At 48.1% G+C, this 12135-nt stretch overlaps 1 protein-coding gene across 5 annotated transcripts in view; it reads right to left on the bottom strand.

Annotated features, from left to right (window-relative positions):
• Positions 1–7620: 7620 nt before the first annotated feature.
• Positions 7621–12135, bottom strand: part of Nipal3 (NIPA like domain containing 3) — a 40544-nt gene continuing 36029 nt past the window's right edge. For 4 of the 5 annotated variants that reach the window (XM_048443197.3, XM_048443195.3, XM_048443196.3 and 1 more), the window contains one exon: positions 7621–11412. In XM_048443197.3, the coding sequence (XP_048299154.3) occupies positions 11213–11412 (200 nt within the window). In that variant the 3' untranslated portion in view covers positions 7621–11212. The remainder of the gene's footprint in view (positions 11413–12135) is intronic. The other variant, XM_048443200.3, reaches the window with a different exon arrangement.

Below are 12135 nucleotides of genomic sequence, written 5' to 3'. Positions count from 1 at the left end.
TTAGGCAACCTCTGGGTTCAACTGGGAGTCCCTACCTTAATGAATACAGTGGAAAGCCATTGAGGAAGACTTTGACATCCCTGGGCCGTTCCAGACATGGACACAAATGTGCAGGTACACCCATAGATAACATACAAGCAAACAAGCAACTGTGAGTGTGTGTGTGTGTGTGTGCATATGCGCGCACGCGCGCGCGCACACACACACACACACACACACACTTTCTAAAAAAATTAATTTTATCTTTTGGGTTTTTTGAGACAGGGTTTCTCTGTGTAACAGCCATAGTTGTCCTGGAACTCACTCTATAGACCAGGCCTATCTCTCTGTCTCCTGAGTGCCACCCGGCCATACTTTATTTTTTAAAAAAGACTTGTCCAAGAAGTCTCTGGACATACTTACCCATTCATATTATCTCTGAGTTGGAAGTGTCTTACATGCCCATCAGCTGAGTGGCTAATAAGAGCATTTTAAACATTCTTTGAACTGACTAACAGAGCCAAGGCTTTTCTTTCTTTTCTTCTCCCATTTTCTGCTCCCCCCACCTTTCTCTTTTTTGTTAAGACAGAGTCTCTAGCCCACTGGCTTTGAACCCTCCATGCAGTCGATGATGGCCTTGAACTTTTGATCCTCCTGCTTCCACCTCTCCACTAGTGGGATTACATGTGTGTACTACCACACCCGACTTAAAATGTTCTGGGGCTGGAACTCAGGGTTTTGTACATGCTAAGCAAACACTACCAAGGGAGCTACATCCCCAGCCCCCAGGTTAATTTTTTGTATCCAGTAAGGTATGAACAAAAAGCACTTGTCTTTATTACAGGGCATACTCTTTGCCTTTTGCTAGTCTCCTTTTATTTCTAGCCTGCAATGCAAACACAGTGGCTGGAGTTGCGGCAGCCCTTATAGACCAGGAAGCAACTCTGAAGGTGGCAGCTGCAAGTGGCATGTTGGCTCCAGAAGATTAGGGGTCTAGCACAAGTTTTATAGGCGCAGGACTAGTCTATGCAATGATGTGGCCCCTGCTCCTATCATGGTATCTAGTGCTGGTGGAGAATAAGGGCTCCAGGGCTGTGGAAGAGACGGGAGGCAGGAACCATCGCTGATGTTGGTGAGAGAGATGGGCTCCCAAGAGGTCACACTGAGACAGGAAGCTGAGAGATGGGCTCCCAAGAGGTCACGCTGACACAGGAAGCTGAGAGGCTGGGGCTGAACTCCATGGGTCAACACTACCCTCCCACCCCCACTCCTCACCCCCAACTGCCTACCTGTGCTTCTGATTCAATCCAGGATCTACCATCCACTCTAGAAGAAGCTCCTCAAATGAACCCGTTTCCCTGGTAACGTATTTTGTTCTGGTTGAATCAACCATTTCCCCATCAGGAGCTACAAAGTGGCCCAGAGATTTAAAACAAAAGAAAAACATTTATTTATTTTGGTGTACCGGTGTGTGCACATCCCTTATGTGCAGCTGTGTGAAGAGCAGAGGTTAACTTTAACAAGTTGATGCTTTCCATACTGTGGGACCTGAGAATCGAACTCAGGCTGTCAGACTTGTCGGCAACACCTTGAATTTACATCACCTGCTGTGTTATCTGGTAGTTTCTTAAAGGCATTACTTTCAATGTTGGTGGGGAGATGAGTCCTGTAGACTTGGGATTATTTTAAATGTTCTCATTATAAAAATTGGATTTGGCAGATGGGTGTGGTGGTGCACGCCTTTAGTCCCAGCACTCGGGAGGCAGAGGCAGGTGGATCTCTGAGTTTGAGGTTATCCTGGTCTACAGATCTCTGAGTTTGAGGTGAGCCTGGTCTACAGATCTCTGAGTTTGAGGTCAGCCTGGTCTACAGAGTGAGTTCCAGGACAGCCAGAGCAACAGGGAGAAACCCTGTCTTGAAAAAAACAAACAAGCAAAAATTGAACTTGGCCTTTATTAATCTGAAAGCAAATGATACTAAGATAACTAGAATCAGTCAGAGTTAGCCATTCTTCGATATTTTGGTATATTTCCTTTTTATAATTAGATTTGCTGTTGGGATCATTCAATTTGGACCTCCCATCTACTTGCTTAATGCCAGTAAATATTTCCTTGAGCTTCAAAAATGATTTTAAAAAGGTTTAAAATAATGATCTAAAACTTTACCCTGTGCAATTACTTAGCTAATTGGTGGGTCAAGGTTTCTTGCAAACTTTCTCTTGTACAGTTAACCATTCAACGAATGCTTTGCACATCGTTACATCCATGTTGGTTTCAAGTTCCAGAAGAGGGCAGTGGGCCAGAGAGCATGAACATGCACAGACTTAGGAAATGACAGCTGCTCTGTGGGAGGCTTGCAGGGCCCACCCCTCCCACATCCTCCATATGCACCTCACCACATCCCTCATAGCACTGAGGTACTGAAGAGGCTTTCCTGTTCTACAGGCAGAAAGCAAACAACCCCAGCAACATGGTGTCTGCATCACAGGGTTGTGTGACCCTGACTATCTGCTCCTCAGGGGAAATTGCCCAAGTTCATTATATTCTCTTATTGAGCTATTTGCATAGCTCAATTGACTGTAACAACACACTGCCTTTGCTCGACAGCTTCCCTCTGTGGCTTCATTGTTGAAATAATTTTTTCTCTTCTCTCCTTTTCTCTCCTCTCCTCTCCCCTCCCCTCCTCTTCCCTTCCCTCCTCTCCCCTCCCCTCCCTCCCTCTCTCCCTCCCTTCCTTTCTGAGATATCTTCCTTTCTGAGACAGAGTTTCTCTGTGTAGCCCTGGCTGTTCTGGAACTCACTTTGTAGATCAGGCTGACCTTGAACTCAGAGATCTGCCTGCCTCTGCCTCCCGAGTGCTGGTATTAAAGGTGTGTGCCACCATCACCTGGCTGTATTGTATGTGTATGCATCTTAGTCAGTGTTCTATTTGCTGGTAAGAGACATCATGATCACGGCAACTCTTGTAAATGAAAACGTTTAATTGGGGCTGGTTTACAGATTCAGAGGTTTAGTTCATTATCTTCATGGCAGGAAGCATGGCAGTATGAAGGCAGACATGGTGCGGAGGCCAGAAGAGGGCATCAAATGCCCTAGAACTGGAGTTACATGCAGTTCTGAGCTGTCATGTAGGTGCTAGGAACCCCTTTGGTCCTCTGCAAGAGCAACAAGTGCTCTTAACTGCTGAGCCATCTCTCCAGGTCTGGCAATCTCCATTAAAAAAAAAAAACCTATCTTTTTCTTTCTTTCTTTTTTCCAGTCTCACTATGTAGCCCAGGCTGGCCTTGAACTTGCAGTCCTCCTGCCAAGATTACGAGTCTGCATGATTATGTGCAGCGTTACTTTCTTTTTTTGATGATTTGCAATTTTTATGCTACTGTTCTTGTATCTTTCAGTTAGACTTTGAATTTTTATTACACTTATTTGTTTCTGTGTGCATTTGCATCCTCTCTATCTGTGTAGGGCAGAGGACAACATGAAGGAGTCAGTTTTTTCCTTCTGTCATGTGAGTACCAGGAATTGAACTCAGGTCACTGGGCTTAGTGGCAAGCACCCTTACCCACTGAGGCAACCTGCTGGCATGTAACACCCAAATTTTTGTTTTATGTTTCGTTGAAACGCACTGTGTCATTTAGACTGGCAATCCTAGTCTCAAGGCAATCCTCCTGCCTCTGGCTCCAGAGTGCTGGAATTACAAGTGTGAATTATCATGACTCACTCTTTATTTTTTTCCCAGCGACTTTAAAGAATAGTGCTGGAAAGATGGCTGAGCAGGTCAAGGTCCTTGCTACACAAGTCTGAATGAGTTGGATCCCCAGAATCCATGTAAAAAGCTGGGTGCTGTAGTACCCATCTGTTGCCCAGAACTCCCTCAGTGAGATGGGCAGCAGAGACAGGAGAACCCACGTGGAGCAAGGGCGACCCAGCCACAGCAAAATGGCAGTCAAGAGCTGACTCCTGACTTCTACAGGTGCACTGTGTGCCATGGCAGGCACATGTATGTGCATGCACACACAAATTAGGAAAGAACACACACACAAATTAGGAAAGAACCTATTTTTCCCAGTGCTTCATATAAATACAACTATATTTGAATGCGTATGTATACAAATATTTCCAGGTTGTTTATTCTCTTTCTTTTTTTCAGACAGGGTCTTGCTATATAGTTCTGGCTGGCCTCGAACTTACGGAGGTCCACCTGCCTTTCCCAACATACCTAGCCAGGTTGAAGCTTACATTTAGTTATCTGTTACTAGAAACTGTTTAGATACATCTCGTTTTATTCTCTAGAAGGGAATGTCAGGGTATTCATACTTCCAGACACTTTCAGAAACGTTTTTACAGCAAGGCATGACAGTGCACTCTTGGCACCTCAATACTTAGGAGATAGAGGCAGGAGGATCAGAAGTTCAAGATCATCCTTGGCTCCATACTGTGTTCACAGCCAGCCTCAGATACATGAGACACTGTCCAAAAGCAAGTACATAGAAGACAAGTGAACTGTTGTAATAGATCACACTGTCTTCGAGGCTCAGATGGGTGAACCCAATCCTGCGTCATGGAGCTCCACATGACGGGATGGAATTTTAGCTGCTCTCTGTGATCCCAAACACCTGAAAAAGATATATATTTCTACCCAAGCCTCAAAATTATCCAAGACTCTTTTTTTTTTCTTTCCCAAGACAGGGTTTCTCTGTTTAACAGCCCTAGCTGTCCTGGAACTAGCTCTGCAGACCAGGCTGATTTCGAATTCACCGAGATTCACCTGCCTCTGCCTCCCGAGTGCCGGGATTAAAAGCATATGCCACCACTGCATGGCCCAGGACTCTTTTTTAAAGATAAAAATTTAATAGTTACTGACCACCCACCTTTTAATTAAGAGTTTTTTTTCTAGAAACTTCCAGAAACAGTTAATAGAGTCTCAAAACCATCTGATGCTGAAGGTACCATTATTATCTCTGTTAGACTAGGAGAAACTAGGATTTAAAATATATGAGATTTAGGGCCCGTGAGATTGCACATCAGATAAAAGTGCCTGCTGCCAAGCCTGATAATCTGAGTTTGATCTCTGAAGCCCGTGTGTTAGAAGGAGAGAACTAACTTTTGCAGGTTGTCTGGACCCCAAACGTGCTGTGAGATGAAGGAGATCACATATACACGCATAAAATAAATAAATGGAAAATATGAGATTTGCTCAGGTTAAGCCAATAGGTAATGGCACCAGCAGGGATATTTATTTATTTACCTATTTATCTTATTTGTTTTTGGTGCTGGGGATGGAATCCAGGGCATTGTGCATGCTCAATCACTGAGCTGCACCCCAGCCCTAAAGACCTTTAGGGTTTTTGTTTGTTTTATTTTGTTTTGTTTTTCAAGACAGGGTTTCTTTGTGCAGTTTTGGCTGTCCAGAAACTAGCTCTATACACCAGGCTTGCCTCGAACTCACATGTGTGCAATGCCCTCACAGTCCAGAAGAGGTGATGGAGCCTCTGGAATCGGAGTTACACATGATTGTGAACTGCTGTGTGGGTGCTGGGCACCCAACCCAGGTCCTCTGCAAGAGCAGTAAGTGTTCTTAACCACTCAACCTTCTCTCCGGCCACCACACCACAATGGGAACATTTTGATAGAATACGTTTAGTAACTTTTTGGCAGTGTAATAAGACAAGGCTTCTCAGCTTCCTGAGTGTCCTGGGCAGCAGGCAGGGCGGTACTGGAAGGTTGGAAGGTTAGCACAGGGCATAACAGCCCAGTCGTATTTCTCGTGCCTTTGTATTATGATCAAACAAGCTTAGGAGAGCTAAACAAGGACTCTGTGGTTTTGTTTCTTACGAGACAGTAACCTGAGAGTGGAGGGCATTTCTAGAAAGCAACACTGAGACTTCTTTCTTGGGCTTCCTGTAGAAGGCAGGGCACTGTTCTCAGGGCCACTCTGTTGTGGTGCATTACTTTAACTGTGTAAAGGCGTGTACATTTATTTCCGATGCTTCTGTTAATGATGCAAAGATGCGTTACATTTATTTGATTAAATAAAATTAACCTGGGGTCAGGAGATTGAGTCAGCAACTAGCTGACAGGAAGCGGTAGGGAGGAATTCAGGGTACCAAGGATTATGAAGTGGAGGCTGAGCAGAAGGGCGGCCCCCTTTTCAGGAGACAGGAGCAAGAAGGAAGCTACTTGATATTCAGCCTCTCTGATCTAGCAGGATTTCACCCCAGCCTTTGAATCCTGAGTTCTACAGAAGGATTGAGATTTAAATAAAGTTTCCTTCGGTGGCCATGAGAGAGCTGGTGCCTGAGGGAACAGAGTTCCTGCCAGGCTGCAGCCTGTGCGGCCCAACTGCTTCTGGTAGCCGTGGATTGCCGGCTGGGCCAGCAGTTGCTTAAGGTGCAGTCACTGTACTGAATGCGAACACCACCACTCGGCCTCCATCGTCCGCACCACTGAACAGCCTGCTCTAGGAACACATCCTGACATCGCAGTGAGAAAGAGATTCTGTCTCTTGGTCTGTTCTCTCTGTATATTTAATCAGCTGACCTTCTGCTTGGTGTGTTTTGAGATTTTATAAGTCCACGGTAGAGCCGGGTGGTGGTGGTGATGCACACCTTTAATCCCAGCATTCAGGAGACAGGGGAAGCGATCTCTTGAGTTTGAGGCCAGCCTGGTCTACGGAGCAAATTCTAGGACAGTCAAGGCTACACAGAGAAACCCTGTCTCGAAAAACTAGAAACAAAACCAAAATACAAACCAAAACCAAAACCTAGAAAAAACCAAACTAAACCAAATCAAACAAACAAAAAACCATAAATAAATAAATAAATACACACACACACACACACACACACACACACACACACACACACACGCACACACAAAAAAACCCAACAGCAGAACTCGGGCTGATGTGACAGATGTAATCTTTGTCTAAATAAAGCTGATTATATTCTATAGCAAAACTAAGGATGATGATAATGATGATGACGATGATGATGATGAAAGAATGGGACTTGGGAATTGTGGTGTTCTCACAGAAATGTCCCTATAGGCCCAGATATTTGAACACCTGGTCCCCAGTTGGGTGCTGTTGGAGAGGTTCTGGAACCTTCAGGAGGTGGAGGCTTCCTGGAGGAAGGACTTTATCCCTTGCCCACTTCCGGTTGTTCTCTCTGCTTCCTGATGTGAAGATTCAGCTTCCTGTTCCTGCTGCCATGCCTCCCCGCCATGATGGACTCTTACCCCTCTGGAGCCATACGTTGCTTTTGGCCACAGTGTTTTAGCACAGTAACAGAAAGGGGTGTGGCTCAGCAGTAGAACATTCAGGGCTAGTGAGATGGCGGGTAAGGACACCTGCTGTTAAACCAAGCTTGATGCCAGGTACCCACATACATGGTGGAAGGAGAGAACTGACCCCCCAAAGTCCTCTGGATTCCACATGTTGGGCACATGCGCACGCGCACACACACACACACACACACACACACACACACACATTCACACAATATAAAACCTTAGTTCCTCAGTCACACCAGCCATGTTTAGAGTGCTTGGCAACCACGTGTGGATGACTAGGCAGAACTGACATGGAACATTCTACTAGGTGGCTACTGAAGTATTAGCTGAACACAAGACTCAAGCTCCAAGGTACTGCTTGGAATTTTAATTAAATACCGCTTTATAACGTTATCTGCACACAGTACACACATTTGTGTGAACTAACACATGCTGTATTAGTTTTGATGTTAACAAAATATAAGCATCTATAGACTATAGTCTAGAGTGACTTCATTTACACGGCGCCTTCAGTGTCAGTTAGGGCTGGGTCACATTTGAAATTTGCAAGACTGCAGGGGTGGGCAGGGCCCAGTCCTTCTCTGATGGCCATTAACACAGTACCCTCAAGTTGGCTGGCTCCACCAGAAAGGCTCTCTTCCCACCCAGCACTCAGTTGCACACTGATGCCCCAAACCCTGGTGCGGAAAGTGAGGGTGTCATCAGGCGGCAGTGTGGGGCCAGGGCTCCCCTCTTCTCAAGCAGCAGTCCACACGAACATTTATTCTAATGTCTATTCAGGGATCCAGAACCCCAGCCTGAAGAACAGAGAGCCAGAGTGGGGGTGGGAGAGGAAGACAAGAGAACAAATCAAGTTGAACCCACAGTTGATGGCCTCGGGGCTGGGAGAGAGGCAGCGTTGTGGCATTTAATGTTGCCAGGAGAGTTCAGATGGGAGCTGGACAAGGTAGTACACAGCCATAATCCCAGCACTCCAGAGGCTGAGGCAGGAGGATTGAGAGTTCAAGACCAGCCTGGGCTACATATTGAATGCCTATCTTCAGGGTGAGGGTGGGTAGGAATGGGAGTGGGTAGGTGTTGTTGAGCCAGGAATGAAACCAGTCAGGTCTGTGGGTAGGAAGTGGGCAGCCCTGTTGTCAGCTGACAATCTGATGACACCTGGGGGCAAAGCAAGGCTTCTTGGGCAGGGTGAAAACTCTGGAAACAGGTCTCCCACGGCCTTGCCCCATCTCCACTCAGGAGCTCAAAGGCCTTTCTGCTCAACTGTCACGGTTCAACTTGTAAGATGGTGGCCACCGTCCCCAGACTAGAAGCGTTCCTGGGTGGTTCTGCCCACCTCTCCTGCATTGACCTGCAGTTCCAGTGTACCTGTATCTCAGGTTGCCCAGGGCTAAACTGCCCGCAGAAGAGGGAAGGAAGGGGCAGAGAGAGGCTGGGCACACATGCCATGCCCAAATGATGGGTGCCCACCTGGGTTTGCCATGCTTAACCTCCCTGCTCACCTGCTTCCCCATCCCTGTCAGCTTCAGTCCCCACTCCCCCTATGCACCCCAGGCAACTGACAGGCACTATCAGAACAGAAACAAGGTCTGATTTTAATTCTGTTTTTAGGGACCTGGGGCCTGACCCTGAGGGTGACTTACTACTCCATCCCCTGCCCCTGCTCCCCCATCCCACCCCAGAGCAGGGTTTCCTTTCCAATAGGTGCTGGCCCTGCTACCCCCTTCCTCGTGAATCTTCAGTGGCTCCCGCACTCTCTAGGACACATGCCTCTGACAGCTAGTCAAGCCTCGCTAGGAGTCTGCCTTCATTGTTCATCTTGTTTTGAGACAGGGTCTCACAGGCTAGCCGGGGTTAGCCTAGAACACGAGGCAAATCCTGGAGGAAAGAAAAGGCCTCCCAAGTGCCGGGACCACAAGTGTGAAGCCATCCATGACTTCCATTGCTCGTCTTCTTTCTCCTTTTGGGTTTTTTGAGACACGGTTTCTCTGTGTAGCCCTGGCTGTCCTGGAACTGTAGACCAGGCTGGCCTCGAACTCAGAGATCTGCCTGCTTCCGCCTCCCGAGTGCTGGGGTTAAAGGCGTGCAGTGCCACGCCGGGCCTCACTGTTTGTCTTTTGAGGCTCTTTGACAACCCTGGCTCCAATCTCTGACTTTGCAAAGCTGCCCCTTCCCTTGAGAGCTCTCTCGTCTTAGCTACACTTGCCAGCTCCCATGAATGCATGAAAATCACCCCCACTTTTGAACGCCCTCTGAGTGTGGGACCAGCCTCATGAAGGCATCTGTGACTCTATCCTTCTCTGCGGCACAGCCTGCCCCAGAGGGCAGAGCTCCGTGCCTGTAGTTCTGTGGGCTAAACACATGGTAAAAACCCCTCCAGCATGGCTGAGCCACAGAGCCTTTGCTCTGCCACCGTCTCTACCTCAGGCATGTAAGCCACAATACAGACGTGGTCAAGAGGAAATACAGAAGTGGTTATGGACTCTGTGCCAGATGGCAGCGTTCTGACTGGGTGTGAAAAGCTGTGACGGGGATGGCTTATCAACACTGACCTGGTAACACTGTCACCTTAGAGCGGTGTCTACTGGGTAGAGACTACCCTAGGTCCTATGGGGCCGTCCAGCTTGCCTGCAGAACCCAGAGAGGGTAAGAAAACGGGAGGTTTGAATCTTCTGGCAGGGCTGTATAGACACCCTCTAGATTTAGTGGCCCATGAGGAGGCTTCTGAGGCAGTATGCTTTCTGGGTTCTGGGATTCAAGATCTCCTGTGATGCCCACTAATAATGCAGACTCTTGGATCCCAGTCCAGGTCCCCTGAGCCAGGTCACTAGGGCTGGAGTGAGAAACTGGCATTTTAAACAAACCCCTATCGGATTATGATGCCCTTTAAAAGCCTGCAAGCCTCTGCCTGCCACTCTCAAATGTGCACATTGGTCTGGGAATGGGGGTGGGGAGCGAACCATGATATAGACAAGAAGAAAGCTGCAGACCTGTGTGTGAAAAAACGCCTGCTCAGCCTGGACCCAGCTCAGGGCCGGAAACCCCGGTGCTCCAAAGATGGGAAACAGGAGGTGAAGCTTAGCTAGTTAGCGGTCTAAAAGCAACGGAAGGGGAGGAGATGGAAGTAGATCTGCATGAGGGCTCCAAACTCTTCCCAGGAGCTCGGTGTGCCAGAGAAAGAGTAGTCTGTCCTACTCGGGCCTCGGCACATCCCGGGAAGCTGGCAGGGAAGTCACCGGGTCAGAAAAGTCACCAGGAACCTCTCTCACCAGTTTGAAACAGAGAGGGTTGAAAGCCCCCTCCCCTTGCCTTACTTCTGTCCCCCTCACCCTCTGGGCTCTCGACTTCTTTGGAGGGAGGAAACAATGAAATAATCTTCACAGGACTTGAACCAAGCCAGCTTTCAGAGCAGGCCCAGCAGGAACTCGCCAGCAGGTCTTCGCAGAAGGAAGGCCCATGCACACCACCAAGGTGCAGACGACAGCTTGTTCCACTCAGGGCTGGCCCTACTGGGCTCAGCAAAAGGGACACCAATATAGTCACAGACTCATGAGTGAGCCAGGCAGAGCTGCAGCATGCGTGCTGGGTAAAGGAAGACCGACTGTGGAGGTCTCCAGCCTTTCACTGGATGTGTAAAGAGGGGGCTGACTCTGTCTTGCCTTTGCTCTAGGGAATGTGTGGTAGGCTGCAATCACTACCTAAGCTCACTCAACCCCCACTGGGCTAACCTGCCACAGAGCCCACCCGGCATGCTCCCCAACTACTTGAAATGTCTTCCAGGGCCAAGGACATTGAATGGCTCCTCTGCCTGAGACAAAGGCCTCCCAAGATCATCTTATAGAGTTCTTGGTTTAAAACCAGGACACTTGAAAGGCAGTTTGGACAAAAGGGCAGAACCATGGGGGGGGGGCCCTGTGGGCAGTTATGCCCCCAAGTGAGGCAAATCACTCCTTGTTGGTGTGCTCCAGGACACGGTAGGGAACCCCAGGGGTGCTTTTGGAGCTATGCTCCTCCTGCATGACCGGCAGTGTGGCCGGGGTGTAGATCTCAGAAATGTTGTCATTGTTTTCCAAGGCCCCGTAGGAGAAAGAAGCTTTGAGGTCAGGCTGGACCGTCGTTCCTTTTGCATGCATGTCCGGCATACCTGTAATGACATCCATGGCCCCAGTCATCACGCGGGAAGGGAGGCTCAACTTTCCGTGCTCCCCCCACAGTCCCCCCAGAGCTCAGGAGTAGAGCAAACGAAATCCTGATTCCCCAGACGCTTTAGAGTTAAGAAGAAATACTCCTGTTTACACGGCAGGAAGGAAGGTGTTGGCGTCCTGAGTGGCAGGTGGACAGGACAGGACACCGTGCCCCGGACGTGGTAGATGCCACTTTGCTGTTGAATCAACTCAGGGATCCAGGAAGCTTACTTAGCATTGAGGAAATAGGGCGACTTTTGCACCCTGGAGACCCAGCAATGAGAGTAGCATTGTGATGACTGGAGGGAGTGTTTGACCTTTGACCTTATATTCAATATCTCTAGGTAGGGCAAGGTATAAGTTTCATTACATTTACGGGAAACAAAGACCCAGTGTTGTTGTTGTTATCATTGTTGTGTTATTACTGTTTTGAGAGACAGGGTCTTCCTTTATAACCCTGCCTGACCTGGAACTTTCTAAGCACATCACGCTAATTAACTGCCTCTGCCTCCCAAATGCTAGGGTTAGAGGCATGCACCTCCAATGCCTGGCTTAAAGAACTTAATCTTCAATGCCTGTGACCTTTTCCTACAATCCCTCCAGGAGATCACGTGGGGGCCAACTTGTTCCCTAACGAAATGCCAAGTGTCTTTTGTGAAAGGATGGGAACAGCTGGTCTCTCA

This window comes from Myodes glareolus, chromosome 6, assembly GCF_982192425.1.
Source record: "Myodes glareolus chromosome 6, mMyoGla1.1, whole genome shotgun sequence".
In the NCBI taxonomy this organism is placed as follows: Eukaryota; Metazoa; Chordata; class Mammalia; order Rodentia; family Cricetidae; genus Myodes; species Myodes glareolus.
This window is presented reverse-complemented; position numbering and strand designations above follow the sequence as displayed.